The sequence below is a fragment of the Pelobates fuscus genome, chromosome 5 (genome assembly GCF_036172605.1).
Source record: "Pelobates fuscus isolate aPelFus1 chromosome 5, aPelFus1.pri, whole genome shotgun sequence".
Classification (NCBI taxonomy): Eukaryota; Metazoa; Chordata; class Amphibia; order Anura; family Pelobatidae; genus Pelobates; species Pelobates fuscus.
The window spans coordinates 290,897,630-290,923,290 of NC_086321.1; the positions used below are offsets into that span (position 1 = coordinate 290,897,630).

Genomic DNA, 25,661 nt, shown 5'->3' on the forward strand with positions numbered 1-25,661 from the left:
GGGAAAGGGAGAAAGACATAGAATAGCTGTGTGGAAAGAGAGAGACAGATGTGCTGGGGCCTGGGAAAGACTCACAGAAGTGCTGGTGAAGGGGAGAATGACACACACTGAGGCGCTGTGCGGAAAGAGACACTGATGTGCTGGGGCCTGGAAAAGAGACTAAAAGAAGGGCTGGGAAAGGGGAGAAAGAGACAAAGGGGCTTGGGGGAGAAAGACACAAACACAATGCATCTTCACTTGTGTCTCTGGCTCTCCCTGTAACTCAGAGTCTACCGGTGAGAGAAATACATTGTATTAAAGGGACACTATAGTCACCAGAACTACTACAGTTTAATGTAGTGGTTCTGGTGGCTATAGCCTGTCCCTGTAGGCTGAGCTCTGTAAATGCTGCCTCTTCAGAGAAAAAGCAATGTTTACATTGCTGCCTAGGAACATCTCTAGTGAGTCACTCAGACGGCCACTAGAGCTGCTTCCTAGTCCACTGCTCTATGATGAACATCTCCACGCTTCTGCATTGATGCGCTGAATGCTCCCCATAGAGATGCATTAATGCAATGCATCTCTATGAGGAGATGCTGATTGGTGCGATGAAGCGCATCATTTTGCCACACAAGCGCAATAGCCTCCCAATGCTTTCTTATGGGAATTGAATTGGTGTTGACGGAGATCATCCAGTTTTCATCCAAAGTGAAAAGCACACTCTTATTACTTCAAAATAAACGTCTTATTTTTTTACTGCTGTGCAATAGCATATATTCACAATGTCAGTCCAATTACCAAACTATTCTTTATATGTCAAGCTAGTTTGACTGAAACATTGATTATTTGCAAATGCACGTCTGCTTACAATAAATCCACTCTTGTTTATATTGAATCCCTATGAGTGCTTTCTTTCAGGTTTGAGTGATAGTTCAGTCCTAAGGTTTTGTTTTTTCCCCACTTCCATATCTGCACACTATGCTGGCACAATTCATTACGGGGCTGGTATAGAATTATTTTCCAGGGCTGCTTTTCACTTACAGTGCGGCCCTGGGCGAGATCTAGGGTACTCTTGGCACTATAACCACAACAGTGAGCCATGGTGGAATCTTACTATAATATAAAGCATGTGTTGAGCTATTTAAAAAGATACATAAAAAAAAATATTAAACATTATTTCTATAAAACAATTGCCTTTGGGTGCATAGTGTTTATATATAAAAAAAATAAAAAATACATGGACACAAAAATAGTAATAACCACTTTACTTTACAAAAGAGATTGTGTGAAAGGAAGGATGCTCACATACAAAAACAAAAGCTGTACTATCAAACCTTTTAACCTGCAAGCTAGTCACAGATACAGCTATGAGCGGAACCCATGGGGGATCAGCTTAAATGTTCTCACCTACATCACAGATTCCAAATGTTATAAATCATTAAGAACAGCGCTTTTACTGAAAACAATGAGAACTGTATAGTTTACCCTTTAAAATAGGGCTTCTCAACTAAATGTCATCTTTCAATATAGATTAAATTAAAAAAAGTGTGTTTTGAAGAGGAGCTTGGAAATCCACTGCCTTGAGTTCGGTGGAGTTGTTGTTGGTAAACAAATCCTGCAGATTACATAGAACAGCTGCTTTCCACATTGTAGGTTGTTTCTCCCAAACAATCTGTAGAATTTTGCCATGAGTTCATCTTCCTTTCTGCATGAGTATGTATAGGAGGCCAGCAAATTTACTTGAATTCAGAATATTAATCTTCCCAGAGCTTGCTGAAGATGAAATGATTACCTTTTACATTTTTATTGTTGACATGGAGACACATTCAAGTGATCAAGGGCTTGGCAATTCCTAAAAATCCCTCCCCTCCTTATTAATCCTTGCTCCATGAATCATCAGATGGGTAAAAACACACAAAACCAAAAAATTTCAGATTTTAAGTCTTGGGTTGTTTCATTCCTGTGCAGGAGGTTCTGGACCCTCTCGTTTCACTAAAAAAACACAAAAAAAAAAAAACACGTTATTCAGTTATTTTTATGGTTTTCAAACACAGGAAATCAGAGCTTGAATTAAAGTTTTAAAATTTCCTCAATTAGTGAATTCAATATGTCATTGGGGTTAAATGGAGGTCTCCTGGGAAGGTTTATGGATTATTAGTTAGATGTAAGTTTGAAAAAAATATTTGGAATTCAATTTGATGAACTGATGCCACTGAACTGCTGGAGAATTTAAAGGCACATTTGTGATATTTACCAGAAAATAGAAAAAGTAACCTATTCTAAACTAAAACTCATATTAAAGGGATACTCCTCTGCCTAAATAAATAGAAATAAAAATAAGAATGGTTGTTCATTTGATATACATCCAATGAAAACATGCATGCATTTAATTAAGCATTTTGTTTTCATTGGAGGGTTAACTAAAAACAGTGTCTTGGTGGAAGCTTTTGCAAGCCATTTGCTTCTAACCATGTCCAGACTTTCTGTGGCTGTCCAATTATAGACTTCCCAATGATTAATCTTTGCAAGGTAGGTGCTCTGGCCAATTGCCTACCTACTGAGTTTAGTTCCGCTGGACTACACAACAAGGATCTGTTTTCTGATTGAAAGCTGTTGTTGGTGTAACTAAGCTAATTGAAATCTGCACTTTTGTAAAATAGAAAAAGAAGGGGGTCTGGACGGTCACATCAAGATTTATAATAGCCCCCACAGCTATATTGAGGGGTGGGGATGAACAGCAGAAAATAGCTGAATAAGAGGGCTAATGAATTTGTCGCTACGTGGCTGAGACAAAACAGTTTTGAGGAAATAGAAAACTAAAGATTAAGTGAATACAGGGTACTTACTATTGCCTGGGGGGGCTGCACCTGGGGGAAACGGACCACCTGCTTTAAAATCTGCATCAGAAAGAAGGAGAAAAAAGTTAGAAAAACCAAACAGTCACAAATGTATATTTTGCTAACAGAAGTCTCTTTAGGTCAATCAATTCTATCAAATTGAAACTTTTATAAAAACCTTTGAGCTGAGGTACCACAAAGGTTTACTGAATTCTACCAGCCGGTAAGTCAGTTATAGGAAGGTTGCAACGATAGATATATTTATCTATATGTATATATTTATTGGTGGGGTCTTTGGTCAGCATGAAATAAATATGGGAGATGCTTCTCTTCTTTTCAACACTCACTCTCATCCCTAGCTTTCATACGGGCGATAAAGGAGTAACTTTTGTTTCTGCGGTAATTTTCATAAGGGTCATCCAGGGATACCCCTACTCCCTTGTACTGGTCCCACTTGTCACGGATGTCTCCGCCTTTTATAGGGTCTTGGATTCCCTGCTCATTTGCACCAAGTCCCCCTGCGCCACTCCACCCTGCATTAGGAAAAAAAAAAAAAAAAAAAAGAATTTAGAATTCACCGTTTAGAAAAACAGGGACTTTTTTTTAGGCAAAGCAAAATATTTACTACATGAAAATATATAAAGAATCCAATTCAAAGTACTGAAAATTCACAAACTGCAATATTAAAGACTTGATATAAAATTTGAATTATTCAAAATAGTACATGGAGGACGTCTAAATATTGTATAAATGCACACTCTGAATTAGCAGTTCCTTAAAGTAAGTTCTGGTGCCTCCAGGTCTTTGTGAATACACTTGCAAATTCCCTCATTCTGTATTTCCAGAGAAAATAAAAGGCATTCTCCCATTATCATTTTCCTAATTTACGCTGTTGAAACCTAATTTGTAATAAATCTAAAAAAAAAAAAAGCATACTACTGCCAGTTGCTAGAGAGGTGAATAGCAAGTCTGGTGCAATATTGGTACCAGTTTCTGAATGATATACAACATTTAACGGTCTATGCTGCTTTTATAGGTATATGGGCATAGTTTGTGGACTGGGAAATTTCCAAATGCTCAGAATTTATTAAATATGAAATGTTTATCTTTAGGTTAAAGGGACACCTTAATCACTAAAACCACCTTATGTAAATTAAGTGGATTTGCAACAGTCACATCTCCTAGATGGGAAAGACACTGCTTCCTTGAAATACAAACTATTTAATTTTCAGTATAATTTAGAATTTATTCTGTTCGTTGAACTTTAAATCATACATGGGAGGCAGCTGCAAGCTCTAATTGCAGGAGAAAGATTTTAAATTAAAGAGACACTACAGGCAACTGAACCACTTCATAGCAATGGTCTGTGTGCAGTATCCCTAGCGTTTTGCTTCCAATAATGTAAACATTGCCATTTGGAGATTTGGCAAAGTTTACATTGCGGGGCTAAACACACCTCTAGTGGCTGTTACACAAACAGCCACTAGATGGTGCTTCTGCAGTGAGAACCAAGTCAGACTAGATTCTTGACATTTAACATTCTCATGCATTTCATCAGGTCGTTGAAAGCTCTCTGCTGCTTCTCAGAGAGGAGCATTAGATTTCAAGGTTCTCAATAAGAAGCATTTAGTTGGCGCGTTTTGGCAATCGCAGCGCATGCACAATAACTTCACAATGCTTCTTTATGAGAAGCATTAGATTAGACAAGCCTTATGACATCAGCGGAGGAGGAGCAGGCTGCAGAGAAGATGCTGTTTCTGCGCTGGATTCTAGGTAAGCAATGGGTTGATCTACTTTACACTAAAAAGGGTGCCCTGAAAGACCCCTCTAACAACGTGGGGAAATAAAATGATAATGTTATGGAGCACAACCTTTAAACAAACTGTGCAATACTAGACCTGTAAGAAGACCCATGCAGATTCATTCCCTGAACTCAAAATTATGGAAAAAGAACTTGCAATATTTAGGGCAAAATTGCTAATTGGGAGAACAGTAAACAACCCAGCTATTTTTATTTTTTTTTGCAATTTGTTGTCAACTCTCCACAATTTGACTTCTTGTGAATAACTGTGCTTTACATTAATGACACTGAAAAGGTTAAAACGATTCATATGACTTACCCATTTTAACTAGCATTTGGTGGCCTTTGTTCTCCTCTCCTAGACGGATAGTGGGCAAAGGTGCTCCTGATCCAGAACCTAAACCTGAAGAGGAACTAATGAGAGACTGAGCAGTTACTAAATGTGTTACAAAAGGACGGTTCCTCCAACAGCAGTAGGTTTATTTCATTAATAACAAATGCACAAAGAGCACATAACAGTACACAAAAGGATTTGAGATGTATTAAAATATTATGGCTTCTAACTGCAGACACAAATACAATCTACAGAGTACTAGAATTACAAAAGTTAAAGTTACAATAATTTTGATACTTACGGAGGAGTGGCACTGCGAGATCTAGATCTAGGTCGCCTACTAGGTGAGAAAGATTTAGACCTGGATCTTGATCTTGACCGGCTGCGAGAAGAGCGAGACCGACTTCCACTCCTGAAAAAGTAAAATAAAAGAATCAGAATTCTGATGAATTTATTATTTATATACCCCGGGTGGACTAGTATGTTTTCAAATATTTCAACAAAGACTGAAGGACTCTAGCAGATAAGAAGGAGGCCCTGGAAAAGTGCCAAGCCAGGAGCATTAAACAAATGGACGAAGTTGTGGTGCAAAATCATGCTTTAATTTTTCTTAAAGAATGTTTTTGAAAAAAATCTATAAAAAAACTGATATCCCAAATGCAATTAGAAGTCATTACAAATCAAAGTAAGTAATACTTTGACTTATGACAAGACAATTTTTAGTAAAATATGAAACTTCAAGCAGCTTCCACTACCACATCTTGCTATTTAACATCAGTGTTTGCTCTCATCTCAAGTGCAAAAGATTTCTACAGCATCTTGTAGGATTGATCACAAAGCCTCATTTTATACCCTAGCATTCAGTGATGCAAGTTCAGGCCACAAGCTCGCGATAAGGCTGGAGAAGATGCCAGATCAGAAAAGAAGATTATCAACCCCCTTCCCTAGACTGCAATTATATAAGTAGACACGACACTACGGGAGTCTCCATGCGACCCATTTTGACAGAATTTTCAGTTTATGGTTTACCCCAATCTACAACGGTTTCAGTTCTTCCGACAGTTTCCCACTCAACTGAAGTACCATTGCATTTGGCTGATGACCTCACTCAACTTTTTATAAAAACACTCTGGGCACCGTAACTTAATCTAAATGAAGTTTGTTACGGTATCAGGAGCCCCCATGCACACACTTATCTAAAGGGGTTAAACTGTTCCCGGCTGCATTCTGCACTGATCTCTAGGTCCAGCAGGCAGCATCTTTCTTTTGAATCTGAGTAACAGGAAGCTCAGAGTGTTAACGGGCAGGGTCTGATATATTTTTATGAATGGGGAGCTACCAATTGGCCTCACTGGCTGTAATCAAACAGCGGACGTTCTCAGCCAATGAGTTAGCCATGCAGAAAGCGCTCATGCAATGAATAAAATAAATATATTTATGATAGGAGATCACAATATCAAAATATTTAAGGATAGAAATATATAATAGTCCAATGCAAATGAATAGTACCTACAGAGTACCTTTTGATTTTGCTGTTCTTTTGAAAATCTTTCATAATTTACCTTGATCTAGACCTAGAGTAGGATCTGGAGCGGGAGCGGGAGCCAGAACGAGATCCGGAATAGGACCGTGAAGACTTGGAAGATCTTGAATTGGAACGAGATGAAGAGTGGCCACGACTTTTAGATCGGCTTTGTGATCTTGACTGCCGACTGTAAAACACAAATAGGTAACAAGTGGTTGCATCAGTTTTAACAGCTGAGCTAGTATGATGAACAAGCAAATCAGATAGAGGAGTTCCAACAGTAAGGGAACAAATTTGTGGCCTTCTGCTTCACTTTGGTGTTTGTTACCTGTTTCTTTTGTCCTGTCCTTTCCTCCTACGGGCCCTCATTTTAGCTCGGAAAAATTCATACAGACCATTCTGCTCCCAGCCCTCACTGTGCAAGACAAAAAAAAAGGGAACATCAATAAACTCCTTTACAAACATTACCAAAATAGGTACATATTTTGCTGTAATGGACTACTAATTAAATGACATCTCATAAAAGAAGTAGTATTTTATAATATAAAAAAAAAAAAAAAAAAAACAGCCAATACAATGTATTAAGCAATGATTTTGCAACAAGGTGGAGAAAAGCTAACAAGAAGTACAGTGCAAACCTTTTTCAACAATACTGATGTCATCAATACAGACATGCTTCATTGGAGATGCACTGACATTTTTTAATTTTGTATTTATTTCTATTAAGAACACACAACAAAAGAACCAACAAGCACATGTATTCAGATTCTTATTGAGAAAGTAGAAATACTTAATTTGGTCTCTTTTAATAAAATCTAGCAAACTAAATAAATATATATTTTATGTTACAATCAAAATGGAAAACAAAAAATATTGTACTGTGTAAACTTATGAGGGGATTGATCAGAATAAAAATGTTGGTGTATAAAATTGTAAGGGTACCTAATGTCACTTTGTGGTAAAAACAAAATAATGATAAACTTAATTTTCTTCAGGCCTCTTTAAATTTAAAGGGACACCATAGTCACCAATACAACTTTAGCTTAATGAAACAGTTTTGATGCATAGATCATGCCCCTGCAGTCTCACCGCTCAATTCCCTGTCATTTAGGAGTTAAATAACTTTGGTTATGCAGCTCTTAGCACGCCTCCCTGCATGTGACTTACATAGCCACATCTAATGTTTAACCCTTCCTTTACTGCCAATGCTGTTTAATTTAGAATATCTTATCTCCTTCTCTGTTAATAGCTTGCAAGACCCTGCAGAAGCCCCCTGTATGTAAATAAAGTTTACTTTACAGAGGAGGAGATAAAAAAATTCTAAAATAAGTTTCATCTGATTGAAAATGAAACCATTTTGTTTTCATCGAAACTGTGTCAGTCATAGCCAGGGGAGGTGTGGCTAGGGTGCATAAACTGAAACAAAAGTGATTTAACTCCTAAATGGTAGGGAATTAAGCAGTGAGATTGCAAAGGCATGATCCATACACAAAAACTGCTTCATTAAGCTAAAGTTGTTTTGGTGACTATAGTATCCCTTTAAGTCGTCATCATCAGTTTATGTTTTTAAAATGCAAGTGACACTAGGCTTGAAAATAGATACAATGGGTAAATTCTTCTAATGCACCAATATTATAGTCAGTACTACACTTGTGACCAAACCCTATAAAGATGTGCATTGCAAAGGGAAAAAATGACATCTAAAAACAATTCCAATGCAAATTGCCAGACACCAACCTGTTTCGGGGTCTGTCATGAGAGGGGGGGCTGTAAAATGCCTCAACAGCAGCTAAAAGTCTGTCACTTGGGGGCATTGGAGGAGGAAGGCGGATATCCTTGGGATCAAGAGGTTTGTATTCATGGTCTTCCAGCTGCAAAAGGTAGTAGAGATTAGTGGACCTTTTACCAAGGTATTAATCAATTATGTAAGGGTTAATTCTCTACACCGCTACATGTAATTCATTTTCAAGCCCGGACAGAACGTAATTGACTCCAGCCAAAAAGAAAAAGAAATAACATAACAGTGTTGGCTCCTGCAGAGTTTGCAACAATATCGCATAAAGCAAGAAATACTACCTACCTTCACAAGAGGGGCCATTAGCCCAGCAGGTAGATCAAAATAGGGCACATTGGGCACCAAGCTAGGGTCATCATGATTGACATGTGGAGGACCCTGCCTGCGCATGTGAGGTGGTTGTCCATTAAATCCATGTGGTGGTGGACCAAAATCTTGGTGCTGCGGTCCTCCCCATGGTGGATGTTCATTCATATTGGGATGTGGCATCCTGTGGCCCTGGTGGTGGTGGGGTGGACCCATGTCTAGAGATAAGAGACATGACAATTACTTACATTTTCTCTCAAGAATCATTCAACTTTTTGTAATACTGCACAATAAATCAATATCCTATCATCTTGTTACCTTTGTCTCAATACTAATGTAAATATTTGTTGCTATATGCATCAAGTTTTTTGTTTTTTTACCATCAGAAATGTATTTATCCAATAAATGTTCTCTATTAATTCCGGGTTTCTCCATTTGTTACCAGCTATGAACTAATTTCATCTGTAGTTCATATAAACGTATGCAATGTATCGCCTTCTTAAGCAGAAAAAAAACGATTCCAACCACTGATCCAATGAGAACTCACAACCTATTTAATTTCCCATTTCAACATTGATTTAATTTTATCCTTATTGTACCTTTTATGTATAACTTTTTTTTTTGAGACCATATTCCATTTATGTTCTATTTCCAACAATTTATATCTGAAGTATTATTAATTAGGTTAGTTTGTATGAAGCGTTTGATTCGAAGATATGAAAATTGTTCTTTATCAAACCCTTTTATTTTTGTAAGAATCTGTTGAAACGATTTTATATGCAGATCTGTATTTAATAGATCAGCTAATCTTACCAGACCGTTCTCCTTCCATTTTTCTTATACTGATATCCTCAAAATATATCTGCAATAGTTCTATTGGTGATTTTGTTGTTAGTTGATCATTAATCCCTCATTTTCTTTTTAACATTTGCATATTAGAAAAAAATATCAACAATTATTTTAGTTTTAATTTCTAATCTGTTAAAGGGACACTGTAGTCACCTGAACAACTACAGCTTAATGTAGTTGTTCAGGTATACTCTATAGCTCCCTGCAGGCAATCTAATGTAAACACTGTATTTTCATACAGACCATTATATATTCAGAGAAAATACAGTGTTTACATTGATTGATAGGAATACCTCCAGTGGACGGCCACCAGAGGGACTTCCTATCATGCAGGGCCTTAAAAAGGCCCTGTACACATCAGACGTATTAAAATACGTCTGACGTGTGCAGGAGAGAGAAGGCACTGTGTGCGCGCCTTTTCTCTCCAGCCAGTCAGCAGAAGAGGGGAGCGGGCAAAGACCGCAAGCTGAGCTGTCAGTCAGCTCAGCTTGCGGCCGCTCACACCGCGCGCATGCGCGGTAGTGCGCTCAGGACTTCAGAGGGCGGCATGAATGCGCACAAAGGAACAATGACGCTTCCAAATGGAAGCGTCTGATTGCTCCCTGCTCGCGCCCGCCTATTTCGTCATTTTGACGAAATAGGGGGCGCGGCTTCACGAGGCTCCCGGTGCTGGAACGAGGTGAGTAAAAGACTCTGCCTGGAGAGTCCCTTTAAATGTCAGGATATAAACCCAGTATAATAATTTAAGGTTATTGGAGTACTGGAGATTTGTTCCTGTTCTATCCACATGTTATCTCCATGGTTATACGTATTCCATTCTAATATATGTGAGAGCATAATTGCTTCATATATTTGCTGCAAGTTTTTCCATAAAGGGACACTATAGTCACCAAAACAACATTAGCTTAAGGAAGCCATTTTAGTGTATAGATCATGATCCAGCAGTCTCACTGCTCAAATCTCTGCAATTTAGGAGTTTAATCCCTTTTGTTTCTGTCCATGCAGCCCTAGTCACACCTCCCCTGGCTGTGACGCACACACCATGCATGAAAAAAAATGGTTTAACTTTCAATTAGATGTAACTAACTTTGAAAGTTATTATTGCCTGCTCTCTAAAGTGAACTTTAATCATACACAGAATGCTTCTGTGGGGTCTAGCTAGCTATCAACAGTGCAGGGGATAATACATTTTAAATTAAATAGAATTTTCAATAAGAGAAGTGTAAACATTAGCTGACTACAGGAAGTCTTTAGGAAGGCTGTGCAAGTCACATGCAGGGAGGTGTGACTAGGGTGCATAAATAAAGTGATTTAACTCCTAAATGGCAGAGAATTGAGCAGTGACACTGCAGGGAAATGATCTACACACCAAAACTGCTTCAATAAGCTAAAGTTGTTTTGGTGATTATAGTGTCCCTTTAAGCTACATAGTACCTTACTGCAGGCACAAGCTATACCGTACTGCAGGCACATGAGCACCATTCATATTAAACAAGCATTTTAACGATAAACTCACTTGGTACTATTTTAATGAAACACTCCAGCTTTAGTATAAAAATCTACCATCTTTACGCCTGCATTATAACTTCAGACTAATGAGAAATGTATGCCATTTATAATATTTTTTTTTTAAACATTTATGTAACAATACAGAGGTTTTTACATTACCTGCAGGGAATTCACCCTGAGGATAATCAAATCGATGAGGGAACGGTGGTCTCTCAAATGGATGTCGAGGAGGAAAGTCTTCCTGCATAAAACGTGGTGGGAAACGATTGAAGTTATGGGGATGAGGAGGCTGATTAAATTGAGGTGGATGTTGTTGATGAGGTGGGAAAGGTCCTCGGAAATGAGGTGGACGCTGCATTCTAAAGTGAGGATCTCTTTGTGCCCCTCCACCACCCCAGGGCGGCTGTTCATGCTGATTGCTCCAAGGAGCATCAAACTGATTGTTCCATGGTGGTTCTCGTTGACTGTTCCATGCTGGTTCAGGTTCATTGTTCCAATTTGGATCCCGTTGCTCATTCCACATGCCTTCATGGCTATTATTCCATGGTGGGCAGTGAGGTGGAGCTGGATGGTGAGGAAAAGGTGGTTGTTCACACGACTGCATAGAAAAATGAAAACACATTAAATGTATGCCCACCCGAAGTGGTCTTTAAAAACAATGTCTACTTCCCTTGAGTATATTTGCCACTTGTTCTTCATCCTTCACCAACTGATCAATACACACTCACCCACATCTAAGTTCCCATGTCTGAACACCCACTATCAAGAAAATGCAGATAAAGTTCATGTTCAGAGGGTATCTTATGCTAGCTAGATTGGCATGAATCTTCGCCTCCAGGGGAAAAAGGAGTCACTGGTTGAAATCTGAGTTTTTAGCATTATTTTATGGACTACTTGAGGTCACATTAGACTAGCTACACCAACTTAAATATTGACTTATCTGCTTTTAAATGTTATGTTTACAACAGTTTTTCCTTTATATTCCTACACCTACGACTAAATATATACATGTATTAAATAAATATGTAGTTAACATCAAATGATAAAGGAATGCTATAAAGCAGGGGTTCTTAACCCAGTCCTCAAGTACAGTCCAGGATTGAAGGAAAACACCGTAGACACAACTTGGGATTCCCTAAATCCTGGACTGTTAGGGGTACTGGAGGACTTGGCCGGGAACCACTGATATAGGGTCAGGAATCAATGCATCTCTATTAGGAAAGTTTTAAGTCTCTTTGCAGAGCGTAGAGATGCTGAACGGTAGTGCAGCACAGCCCTAGGAAGCACCTTTAGTAGCCATCTGTGTTGTGGCCACTGGGGGGATCCCTAAGGTGCAATGTAAAGACTGCCTTTTCTCTGAAAAGACAATGTTTACTGGAAAAGGGCTGAAGGGACTCTTTTAACCATAATACAATAAGCTGTATTTGTTCTGGTGACTATAGTGTCCCTTTAATATTTGTATTCTACTTGTATATAATTCACACCTCTCCCATACTGTTCTAGATGATATATATTATTAGTAGATTGATAATAAAAACAAAGTCTTAACGTTTTTCAAGATTTCCATGATTGAGATAGTATAGTTTATAAATCATCCAAATGAAACAAACATATTTCAGTTTGTTAACCATAAAGAGAAATGCATTTCTGCATTTGTATTCTTTTACATTCTTAAAATAACACCATAGTGCTAGGAATATATTTAAGGATTCCTAACGCTATAGATCCTTGCCAGTTTTAGGTCCCGGCCCCATCCCCTCCCCGATAAGGGAGTAGAAATGGCATTTTTACTTACCCTTTCTCCCTTGCAGTACCATCCTCCGTGCTTCAGTCCTGCCTCCTTGGCTGAGGTAATCGATATCAATGACCTTGGCCAATCCAACGCTTTCCATAGGAAAGCATTTGGAGGCTAGTGTACATGTGTGACCATGCTGCGCCAATCAGATTGTCTCATAGAGCTGAGCTTTGCTATTCTATGTGGAAGCTCCACTAGCGCTCTAAATATAAACGCCACTAGAGGCATTTAAACCCTGTAATGTTTTACATTGCAGACTTGAACAGACAGGGACATAGAACCCAGACCACTTCACTGAGTTTGAGGTCAAGTAGTGCTGTATAGCTAACATTACCTGTTGTTGACCCCAGGGCGCAATGGGCTGTGGCTGCTCAAACCAAGGTGGTTTGTTAGGAGGGATCTGCTCGTGGGGAGCTGGGCCTCGAGTCCCTCCAGTAGTGGGATCTTGTACATTGCCAGGAGGAGGAGATTCAAATTCAGCTGGAGTTATGGCAGGTTGCACTTCCTCTGTAAGTGACAGGAATATGAGTAACACAAATTGGGAAAAAAAATAAAAAATAAAAAAACAGGAGAAAATTCCAAATCGAAAAAGTAGGCATCAATTACCTGGAGGTGCCACTTGAGCAGGAGCAGGAGCAGGGGCAGGGGCTGGTGGTGGAGCTGGGGGCTCTGGAATAGGCTCCATTACAGCAATCTGTATTTGCTGCTGTTGCTGTTTCAGTCCAGTCACAAACTCTTCATGTTGGGTCTTTAAGGTTTGGATCTGCTGCTGGAAGGCTACAAGTATAGGCTGAACCACATTTGAATATTCAGCTAATAAAGCAGCCTAAGCACAAGAACAAGAAACAGGAGACAGGACACAAGTAAGCCACTGCATAATGCTACAAAAACTATATGGTAGGAGTATTACTTTAAAATCCCCCCCCAAAAACATAGCTAATATCTAGAAAATGCCTGATTGTCTTGAACATTTTATGGTACTCTCCAAAGATGTCCAAGCCTATCAATAGACTCCAAATTCTTGAACCCGATCTTATAATTGTCCATCCTTTCTCATTGTTTAAAGCCTGACTGCTTTCCTATATAGACATCAAACTATCTACACCCCACCAATGACATGCACAATACGTCAACCATAGACTGTATCAGAATTAAATTAGACATCTAATTCACAAGATATAGTCCTCCTGGCCTAAAGACGTCCGTCACCTTGATACATAAGTTTTAATAAAAGCGAGTCTTCTATTTATCCGATTGTACCCCACTTCCTTGTATTACAACAGGGGTCGCAGAAAGCAACTGTCTAAATGTGAATCCCAAAGCCGATTTATTTCAGTCTATGGAAGTGTCTTTCTACCCAGTTTACGCCTCTGATTGGCCTGTTTAGGCATCCTTGCTAACAATCTTGATCTCAAAATATCAAGATTGCAATAAGGACATAAAGTACTGTTCCATTCTCTGTGGGCTACTGCTAGAAAAGCTTTATAATGCTTCTCGATCATTTTGATAGATTTTGATTTTACAATAGACTATTTTCTTTTACTATGACTGGATGGAAACCTCTCAACATAAAGACAAAATAATATATATGAAATGGTAAGCTTTGGAACTTGCGTCTTTGGATACCAACCAGGTTTGACTTATTGCTTGTGGGTACAACTTTCTCTCAATAATTAAATGATTGTCTCATGCAGGACTCTGTACAATATTTTAGGTAAAGAAGATTTCTGTTTTTGCTGCCATAGTCAAGTATTTTAGATTTGCAGCTGGTTTCAGCATGCAACAGCTGCTGCAACACTCAGGGCTTGTACATGCTACTACTTTCTGCCAAAAGGTCTATTATCACATGCTTATTCCACCTCCAGACTGTGCCTCTTAGTCCAATGCTCCTATCCAGCAGCGGAGACCAGCGGGAAACAATCAGAGGAATGGCGCACCTTACCAGGCGCAACCCAGAAATCCCCTGTTATACCAGATTGGATTGCAGAATTGCAGCAATCTGGTCAAACTTTATCGAGGTCGCTCTCAGTCCAAGGACCATGAAACAGGGCACTATATGGAGGAGCGATAGAGGAGGTGTTAAGGCATCAAACGACACCCAAGACGGGAGGGAGCTTCGGGTTCCTGCAATGAACGGTGTCATCAAAAGTGACCAGGACTTGCCACCCAGCCCTACTGAACTCTGTGCCGGATTGGAGGATGATCACTCATCATCCAGACTACTCAGGCGAGACACCTCTGATGCGAGTACTTTTTGGACTGAACATTTGTCTCAGGGAGAGCTATCCGGGGGTGAAAATAGTTTGAGGATATGGGCATAGGAACCCAGGTTTTCAGGGTGAAAAACTGTTTGGCGCCGAGGTGTCTGGTCATTAATAAAATGATCTCATCAGGTATGGACACTTGGGCTCCAGGTATTGCACAATGTCATTGTTCTCCTGGTGATCCCCTGCGGTGGACCCAGGTATAAAAACGTGACATTCACGCCAATAAAACACACACTTGTTTCACTCTTGCATTAAGCCTTGGCTAATGACCAAGTCTTGGCAACAACACTTTGGTCACCTGATAGGAGGATGCCACACAGCAAAAAGCACAAAGATTTGTTTAGTGAGTTAATGTGTTATTTTTTGCAAACAAAATTGTTGGTGAGGGCTTACCTGATGCTGTCCTAATCCAAGTGCAGGGCTCTGTAATTGCTGGATTGTGGCTTCATCAAAGTATCCATTTTTTTCCCAGAGTTGAAGCAGCTTGAGTGAAACACAAACATATGTATTTAACTACTAAAATTGTGCCACTTCTGCTACCTTTATTGAGTCATTATTTCATGAGTTCTTAACCCATTTGTTCTGTTTTTTTTGTTTGTTTTTTTTAAGGTTTATACATATTATCATATAGATCAAAGTGCCGTGTCACAATTTTTTTTTTTTTTTTAGACCGACACTTGCTAACTCACCCGTGCAATCTTCTGCTGCTTATCCTCCTCCACTGCTAGGAAGCTGGTACAATAGATGGGAACAACTACTTTCTGAAGGGCAGCTAGCAGCTCCCGTGCCTGTTTTCGCTGACTAGTATAAGAAAAAAAAAAAAAAAAAGATTGTTACATATAACAATGCTTAAAAGGAACACTATAGAGTTATAAATACAAACATGTATTACTGACACTATAGTTGTAAAACTACAGTTTAGGCTTCCGGCCCCCCTCTACTTTCTTTAAAAAGATTATATTACTCATCTTTCTTCCAGCACTGCGCCAGTGTTGTCATGGCTGGCCCTGCTCCAGTGTTGTCATGGTTGGTCCTGCTACGTCTCTTTTGCTGAGATCAGATTTGACGATCTCACCCAATCCAATGCTTTCCTATAGAAAAGCATTGGCAGGCCATGCTGGCCAATCTGCACCTTCTCATAGAGATGCATTGAACCAATGCATCTCTATGGGGAGGGTTCTGCCACAAGAGGTGTTCCTAGTCGGTAATGTAAACACTGCCTATTCTCTGAAAAGGTAATGTTTACATTAAAAAGCCTGCAGAGATAGACTGTAGACACCATAACAACAAGATTAAGTTGTAGTTGTTCTGGGGACTATAGTGTCCCTTTAAGACTTATATTAAGCCAGTGATACAAAAGCAAAAAAAATTTTGCATTATATTTATTAATTAGTGAACATTTTTGTGTGTTTGTATATAGAAGACTGATTGTGTGTGGGGGTGATTTGACCTACTTTAAGTATCTCCTATCAAGCAAACTTGCTAATGATTATTTTTGTTTTCTTTTAATTGTGTAAACCTGAATGTTATCTGCATTATCTGAGCATTGTCTGAGCATCCCAGAATATACTAGAAAATGACAAAATTCTTCTTAGTAAAACAGTTTCACAAAATATAAAGTTTTGAGTGGCAGCTGCCCCATTGTACAAATGACTAGTCTACAATAACTTCAGAAAATCTCTAAATTCCTTACCAATGATGCAGCACGTCGTTGGTCAAATAGATTAGGTGTAATCGCAATTCAAAGTGTGCCCCTTCCGCTGTGATGCGGTTGCGGAGATGTCCAGCCATTAGCTCACAGTGCTGTGGAGACTTTGCATTGCTGAACATCCAGTTCTTTCCAGCCTATGCATATATTTACAGAGAAAGATATTATGTAACTGGCACTGATATAGGAGAAGAGTAATTTGCAATTTCACAATGTTAGGCGTAGACATTGAAAGCTGGCACAAGCAATTTAAACTGACTAATGAATATAACTTGGATGTTTGTAAAAGTAACAATGTAATAGGAATCAAAGTGAGACAAAACTGAAATAATCAAAAATAAGAAATGATCATTGGGAGCTTGCTACTGTTACATAAACATCTTGCTATCATTGATGTAGACAAGCATTTGTGTCGCAATCTGATTAAGAGGTTGAACGTTGGAAAGTAACAATCCACCAGTTCATTTAGAAATCATGGATGGCCAAAAATGTTTTTTTTTTTTAAATCAATGGCGATTAGAAAACACACTTTGCTCTAGCTCAAGCAGGTCAAACTTGCGGCTCACCTGCCCTTTGGCAGCTTTGTACTGTGGTTGAGACCAGCCGCAAGACAGGAAAGATATGTCCTGTCTGCTTCTTATCTTCACTCCCATGGACACAAGACAGCAGAGTGGCTGTCTGTCTGCAGAGCAGTCCAGCCACTTCCCCTTCCCTCCTGCTCACAGTGCTAGAGGAGAGGCTGGTATGCTTGAGCAGAGCTGGAACAGGAGGATGGTAGGGAAATATATTTGTTTGGGGGAAGGGGCAGTGTGTTAAATTGGGGGATGGAGGAGGGCAGTGTATTAAATTGGGGGAGGGCAGTGTATTCAATTAGAGTGCAGGGAGGAGGGATAGTGTGTTAGATTAAGGGGCAGTGTATTAGAGTGGAGGTAGGGGGGACAGTTTATTGGATTTGGGGGCAATGTATTAGAATGGGGGAAGGAGCAGTTTATTAGATTTGGTCTGCATGGAGGAGATGAACGTTCCATGTGAAGTTGCCGATTAGCCACACATGCACAATAGTATCCCAATGCTTTCCTATGGGAAAGCATTCGATCGTCTGAGAACACCAAGTTTGATGATCGGCCAAAGTGAAGAACACACTCATAGGACTTCAAAATCAACAAGATAACATTATTTGTGGTTTTGTGTTTTACAGCTGTGCAACAGCATACATTCTCCATTTCATTAAACTTTTTTCAATATGTCAAGGTAGTTGGACTGAAACATTGATTATATGCAAATGCACATCTCCTTAAAATAAATTCACTCTTTCGTTTACTTTGAAGCCCTACAAACGCGTGGACGTCCAGTGTCAGTTAGGCAACTTTTTTATACGGTAGTTATTGTTTTTTGCAGCCCACATGAACTAGCTAGACTCCAAACAAAAAGTCAAGCATGCAAGAGACACAGTGAGAGGAGAAAAAAAACTAAAATTTTTAATTTATGTATGTAAGGGAAATGGTAAAAACAAAAGCTACTCACAGATATTGCATCCTTTGTGCAGGTGTCAATTATGGGCTGCAGCAAGTTGTCAAATTCAGTCATATCAAGTTGGGTCTCTTCTCGAAGATTCTGCATCTGTTGTTCAGCTGCATGTGCCACTGCAGATGTGATTTGCTCCTATACCGGAGAATATAGAAGATTGAAATCATAATCTACTGGGAGACTTTAAATTAGCAGGTGAAAACTGCATATACTTTGAGAAATTGTTCTCCTACCTGTCTAATTGAGAGGAGTTGCTGTTCCTGCTGTTGGACATTCCACTGGCTCTGCTGAATAAGATCCTCAATTGGTGGGGCACCCTGTGGTGGTACTACAAGAGTAGGAGGTGGAGGTAATGTAGGTGGTGGGATGGTGGGTATAGTAGTGATGGTGGCAATTTGTGCTTTGGGCTCCAAGTCCTGAGCCTGCTTGCACAGAACTGTGATAAAAAGAGAATGCATATTAGAAGCAAAATACAAGTCTCTGGCATTTCATAATCTGGCATTTGCAAATTTAATTTCAATGTACAATAAAATGTTGCTACTTTCAGAAATAACCTATATAAAAAAAATGAAACCTCCAAACCTTGGACAGGAAGATACAACATGCATCTGTTTTACAAGGTCACTTTTCATAAAACAAACACTGCTCAATTTTAAACCCACACAATCATGTATACAAAAGCTAAGTTTCATTTTGCACTGCAAACCAAAGCAAAACTATACATAGCAACAGCCTTTCCCTCCAGTTCTTGTTTCTATCATGAGGAGAAACAGTTAGGCAGAGATATAACAAAAGCATGAAACAGCATCTACAAGGCTAAAAAGTAGTGAAACAAACAATCTTTAAGTAAAGTGTGTGCAGACCGCAGTGACAACCTTTCTATGTCCTATATATAGTAGATGACAAGTTTTACCTGAGCAGCAGTTTAATATATTTGACACTTAAAAAAAAAAAAAAAATAACTTAATAAAGTGACAATTTAGTCAAGTAGTTTATTTTAATCTTGTTTAATAATGTTTAGCTTTTACTAAGCTGTATTACTGACACTATAGTCAGGAATATAGCTGCAGACACTCCATATTAGTTATAGGTCCCCTCTTCGTTCCCAGTATAAACCTGGGGGGAGGTGTCACGTCCCGTTCAATTCTGCAGATATATCTGGCCCTGGCTTCGGATATCCAGTACTCTTTTTACAATTCTTGTTTAGCTTTTCTGGTTTTCTATTCTGTGTCTGGTTTGCTGTATGCTGGGTTTTGTGGGCTCATTCCTTTATTCCATTCCTGGAATTCCCAGTCTCCTGGATTTCTTTAAATGTTTGCTTTTTGTTGCCGCACCCATTCCTTTGCCATTTAATCCTTTTTGTTTGTCTGTTCCTGCTAGCAGTGTTCTCATTTCCTCTGCTCCTTTCTTTGCAGGTAAGTGCTGTGTGTGTTTTATTGTTGTTTATTTAGTCATGCATATCTAGGCAGTAAGAACCCACCGTAATTGGAGTACTTTGGCGCAGTGGTGGGCTGCATACATCTTGGCCATTTATGTAGGTCTAAATCTCCAATGTTTATTACATATATAGTACTTGTCTCCTCTTGGTTTGCCTTGTATCTCTCTGTCTTGTTTTATTTCGTCTTCTATTCCCAGTTCATGTACAATCCTGTCCTGTTAATTTTTCCCTCATGTATTGTGTACATGTTCTGGGTTCTTCTAGTCTTCTCTTGTGATCTTGTTTGGTGCCTGTTCTAGGCTTGCCTGGGATCCTTAGAAGCTGCATCAGGGCCCTGGTATGTGGCCTGGTGTGGTTACCCTGCACCAGGCCCTGATAGTCCATTTCCACGCTGTGACTCCAATCTTCATCAGGCACACAGGGGTCCCGGTCTTCGGACCGCCAACCGCAACATGAGGAAGCTGCTGACAACTCCGCCTGCCTCAATGTCCCGATGACCAATCCAATGCTGCTCATACAGCAGCATTGGAAATTGATGCACATGCATGACAAGCACCACAAGCGTTCAAATATTTGTTATAGTGATTAATTTAATGCTTCCAATGAACTGCAACCTCAGGTGAATGAGTAAAACGCTGTTGGTTGTACAGGAAGCACCACTAGGGACTGTCTTAAGAGCTGACCTACAATGTGGACATTGAGCCCTCACTATCCTGGGCAATATAGCTCTCATCCGGCTGATCCAAAGTGGATCCCAGCAGTTTACAAGCAACAGGTCAACATTGAACCATACGGTTTTCTTTCATATTCTGTTAAACCTTATTTCTACCTTACTCCTGCAGTATATGTTCTGTTACATGTCTTTCTATCAATACTCACTTTAGTTACCAATATCTAGCATGCTTACACTCATAGGCAGTAAGTGTTTTTCTATGTTTACTTTATGCTCAAATTGACTCCAGTGCATGGCTTACACTAAGATTTAAATGTTTTGCTGAATAGCATCAGCAGATATAGTGTACACTTTTTTTTTATATATATATATAGATTTTTCTTTTCTTTCTATAAAAAGTGCAATGTTCTTGATTTGTTCTGTATTGTAATTGCAACTTCTCATGCCTTATTAAGTGTTCTTGCATAGCAAGACCACTTACTGTTATCTCACATATATATTATTCTTATTATAGCCAAATTTACCACCCTAACTCCTCCCACAGTTTTTACACTACATAGACAGTAATATACCGAAACGTGCGGATTGTTCCCGATTGGTGTGCTATTACTTTGTGGAACGTTTCGCCGAATGGTTCTCGAAATATCGTCGTTCTTGTGGCGAAATTGGTCCCATAGGAATGAATGGCAAAATGTTAAAAACTAGAGTGGGAGCTGGCAAAAGCTGAAAAATCAGGACATGATTTCTAAACTGCCACCACTCCCTCATTTTCAAGCCCACCTACACAAATCTTATATCAAAACGTTCAGTTATCCCTCCTGCCACTAAAAATGTCCACGGCTAATCCATAGTCCTGATAGTTTTCACAATATGACCATTTGTTTGCAACTCACGCCGTCCATTGACATTCATTGAAACTCCACTCTAGCCAGCTCAAACTTGAAGGGCAATTTCTAAACTGCGGCTGTGCCTTCATTTTTAATACTTCAGAGACATACTATGCATCAAAATGTAGGTTTGGGTCTTGTGATTCTCACAATATAAAGCTCTTCGCTGTAGGATGTATAGTTTTTAAAATACGACAGTTTGAAGATGGCAACCGCCAAAATACTCTGACCTGTGCCAGGCTGGAGCAGCAAGTGATGTCATAGACAGGGCCTTTTGTACATCTGTTTTTATAAATGTATGTTTTAATGTAACTGTGAAGCACTTTGGGCAACAATGTTGCAATTAAATGTGCTATATAAATAAATAATAACAGTTACTCTGCCGACTCCAGTTGTAGACTACTGGTGGAGGCAAGAACACTTCACACAATTTCCCCAGAAATTGTAGCTTTCTAGTTTGTTATATTTTTACTAAACAGGGATTTTTTCCCCCTTAATTTGGACAATGGTGAGTCCCTTGAAGCCCTGCACTATACAAACGGGTTTTTATACGGACAGTAAACAGAGTTGTAGTAATTGTTTGTTATTATGAGGCTGGAAGCTGCCTGATAATATCTCAAAATTACCAACAGAAATAAAACCTAACATATCACCATGTAAAGTTTTGATTGATAATTTAACTGGCTGGTGATATTGACAGCAGAATGGAACATACGTTGCTGCTGTTCCAGAGCAAGTTTACATTTGTAGTAGTTGTAGAATTCTCCTCCAAAAAGGAACGAAAACTTTGGGTTGTCTTTCTGCTTTTCCATAGTCATATTCTCAAATTCAGGTCCATTCCGAGCCACGAACTGAGCCAGTTTGTCAATGACATTACGCAATTCCTGATCTGTGTAGAGAAAGAAAAGAAAAAATGTCATCAACCTAAAATTTGTAAAATATATGTGAAAATCAATATTACTTTATGCTTACTACTATTAGTGTGAGTACAACACTGACATCAGTTCCTGGCAGCTGATTAAGATAGTGCCAGCCGAAACAGGTTCAGATAAGTATAACTCTCCTTCCCCTGCACCCTTTGGCGACCAAACTAGAAGCTGAGCACTCAACTTCAGGGCTCTTTGTAATTTATGCAGAGACCCCATCAGCTTTTATCAAGTCCCACATCAAGGAAATGCTTTTTCTTGGGCATCACAAGAATTGATCTATGGAGAATCCCACATGTCCAAGAGTATATCACTGACGCAGCTCTTGGCAAATGAAATGCCAAGAGTTACATGATTGAGGCCCCCACAGAAAAGAGCTTCAGGTAAGTTCAACTCCCTTCTGCGGTACCCCTAGGACCACTGCACATCAAGCAGGGAGGTCACCTTCCAGGATCTTTACAAAAAATGTAGAGAACATCCCAAATTGAAAAATCCACTTTAACAGGGTTACTCACTAAAGCAGGTGTAGCAAGGGTAAAAAAACAAAAAACATCTACTTGTCTTGGCGATTAAAATGGTAGCCCAATCTACTTGTCCACCATGGCAATCAACATGCCGTGACAATTTCAGAGTGGTTACCTGCCTAGAGCCCTGGTCATAGACAGGATTATTCACTAAACTCACAATTTTCACCAATTAAATCTAATTGAAAAAAAAAAAAAGCCGATTTGGAATATTCTCCAACACAAACATAGTAACACATTTTTACCTCAGTTTATACATTCATATTTAATATGAGAAAATTCGATGACTGTTTCACAGTCTGTCCCAATATAAGGAGCATGAATGTGCAGGCTGTGTGCCAGGTATTTGGTGTGGAATGACTGTGTGTAGTGTGTGATCTGCCTAGTTTGTCTTTGCCTTTATACCCCACCAATACTGTATCTGATCCATCCCTTCCACTGGTTGTGTCTCTGCTGATAACTCACCCCATTAGTGTCCTTACATCGAGCTTCCCCCATTGCGTATCAGCCTCTAGCCAACTACCATTTAGGCCCCTGCCTCTATTCCACCCCCATTAGTATACCTATGGCAGACCCACTCCCATTTTTTTCCCCTGCCACTAAGTGCCTATGACCCTCCCCCTTTACTGTACCTGCCCCTGACTCACAAGTTAGTGTGTCTGCCCCCAACCTCCATATTGTTCTTCTTCCCACTGTGTGACTCCCCGTCTCCAGCCAATCACGGAGCAGACATAAAATAGGTCCCACCCCATACACAAAGCCTCTGGCATAATGTGGATCTAGCGGGTAGGGCAGAGGGAATGGTCAGCAGCTTGATCCAGACAAAAACAATAAGTGGGCACCTTACAATAAAACAGGCAGGCCATGAAGAGTTTCAGGCACTCAGCCCGTAGCAATGTGCAGCCCCATGCTCCCTGTAGCAGCCCGTCCACTAACCCATAGAAGTGCTAAAAGCAGGGGGTATAAAAATCCTACCTGCCTGTCTTGAACTATATGTCTTTGCGTCGGGCAACAGGAATTCCACTTATCACGGTAGGCAAGCTTCGTCACTCCAGATGTTGTGGACTACATATCCCCTGATGCTTTGCCAGCATTCTGGCTATAAGAGCATTTAGGGAGATGTAGTCCACAACATCTGGATTGACAAAAGGTTTCATACCCCTGTAAGAGTAATTTATCAATAATCCATAGTGAAAATTACACAAGCTAAAAACATATACACAAAATTAAATCCTTTGCTCAGACTCCCTCTACTCATGGGCAGCAGCAATGACCATAGTACACTTCAGTTCCAATACATACAATAAAAACCAAAGAAAAAAAAAAACATTACGTGCACTGCACACTATTCCAAATACCTATGAATATTAAAGGACCACTATAGGCACCCAGACCACTTCAGCTTAATGAAGTGGTCTGGGTGCCTGGTCCATCTTGGATTAACCCATTCTGTTGTAAACATAGCAGTTTCAGAGAAACATTGACAGCCGCTAGAGGCGCTTCCGCGCTTCTCACTGTGAGAAGACGTCAACGTCCATAGGAAAGCTTTGAGAATGCTTTCCTATGGACTGGCTGAATGCGCATTCAGCCGATGACATCAGAAGAGGGAGCAGAGTCGCGCTGGAAAAAAGGTAAGGGATTAACCCCTTCCTCCCCCTTCAGCGCCACGGGAGTGGGACCTTGAGGGTGGGGGCACCCTCAGGGCACTATAGTGCCAGGAAAACTAGTTTGTTTTCCTGGCACTATAGTGGTCCTTTAAGATAAATGGAGGTTTTCACTTCCGTCCCAATGGCCATTAGATGTAAGCCCACCTGCCATGTCAAGGCAAAACTTGACGTGGCAGGTGGGCTTACATCTAATGGCCATTGGAGTGGAACGAAAAACCTCCATTTATCTTAACATGCATAGGGATTTGGAATAATTTGCAAGTAACTTTTTTTCCTTTGGTTTGTATTGTAAGCTAAAAACATAGCTTACTCGGTCTAAAGTTTCAATTCATTTTATATTTACCAAAAAAAATGAGTCTAACGAACAACTCTGTTGTTCCTTAAGGGGACATTTACTGAACACAAAGTTGTTTTAAATTATAAAGAAATTGCAAAAAATCTGTCAAAAGAGCAGATCTTGAGAATCTTTTCACCTTGGCAAACAAAAACCATGAATGTGACTATGAGACCATAAAGTCTATAATAACCACAAAGTCCACATTAATACCTAGTAAACCAATTCATGGCTATACACTCAAACGCAAGGTTACATGTTCACCTCCCATAAGTGATAAACCCTAATTATAATGGGATACCATATATTACAAAAACATATTACTATTACATATCCACATACACACTGTTCCCATACTTGAAATAAGAGATAAATCTCAATGTATCCTTCCTGGCAAAATATTTGATAAATAACGTTTACATGCGAAGTGGGTGGGTGAAGGCAAGGACCATTAGGATTTACTAATAATAACCATTTTATGATCAGGGCTTGTCCCATTTAGCCAGCATGGCGGTGCATTGCCAGGTTGGTATACACAGGATAAATCTCATACAGCCTTTCATTGAGAGCAGCTCGGTATTTATTCTCACCGTCTGGGGGTAAAGGGACCTCCATGGCTAAGGCTTGGGCCTGCACCGTATCAGCCTCGGAAAGCAAAACCCTCCAAGCAAGCGCCACCGCCACTAGCACACTGAAAGCGGATGTGTCGCAAAACACGGGCTTGGAACACGGCTTTTCTCCGTCACCATCGCTGGAACGCGAAGGGGTAAAGGAAAGGAAGTCGCCTAAGGTTCATAGTTCTAAACACCAGAGGCAGCGCACACTCCTAACCGCCATGGAACGCATAATGGAACGCAAACCAGAGGTGACTGCGCTGATCAAAAGCGCCCACTGGAAGCGAAAACATAGCGAGAGAGTGTGGTGTAGCTGATAACATTGATGTGGCATTGTAATACTATAAGATAGGAGTATTTCTAACC

General features: G+C 39.7%; 1 protein-coding gene across 2 annotated transcripts; it reads right to left on the reverse strand.

Moving 5' to 3' along the window:
- Window positions 1-1,229: 1,229 nt before the first annotated feature.
- CHERP (calcium homeostasis endoplasmic reticulum protein) lies at window positions 1,230-25,461 on the reverse strand. Of its 2 annotated transcripts, none has more exons than XM_063455416.1 (19): window positions 25,272-25,461; window positions 21,973-22,119; window positions 18,466-18,668; window positions 18,230-18,367; window positions 16,691-16,842; window positions 15,687-15,798; window positions 15,391-15,480; window positions 13,337-13,556; window positions 13,065-13,237; window positions 11,095-11,533; window positions 8,557-8,795; window positions 8,214-8,347; window positions 6,805-6,891; window positions 6,514-6,663; window positions 5,253-5,363; window positions 4,937-5,031; window positions 3,164-3,349; window positions 2,826-2,876; window positions 1,230-1,971 (listed from the first exon to the last, which is right to left on the reverse strand). In XM_063455416.1, exons 1-19 carry the CDS (start codon window positions 25,294-25,296, stop codon window positions 1,934-1,936), a joined length of 2,790 nt encoding a protein of 929 aa, XP_063311486.1. In that variant the 5' UTR covers window positions 25,297-25,461; the 3' UTR covers window positions 1,230-1,933. The 2 variants fall into 2 exon arrangements, with proteins under 2 accessions (XP_063311486.1, XP_063311485.1); XM_063455415.1 differs by having other exon boundaries at window positions 21,946-22,119.
- Between the last annotated feature and the right edge of the window lie 200 nt (window positions 25,462-25,661).

What these genes read in the sequence shown, in the direction of transcription:
- CHERP (XM_063455415.1), bottom strand. Translation starts at nt 25,296, where the DNA reads ATGGAGGTCCCTTTACCCCCAGACG. An exon ending in CGCCCTGGGGTCAACAACAG is followed by an intron (nt 11,534 to 13,064) that starts GTAATGTTAGCT and finishes TTTTCTATGCAG; the next exon opens with TCGTGTGAACAACCACCTTT. An exon ending in TGCAGCCCCCCCAGGCAATA is followed by an intron (nt 1,972 to 2,825) that starts GTAAGTACCCTG and finishes GTGTTTTTTTAG; the next exon opens with TGAAACGAGAGGGTCCAGAA.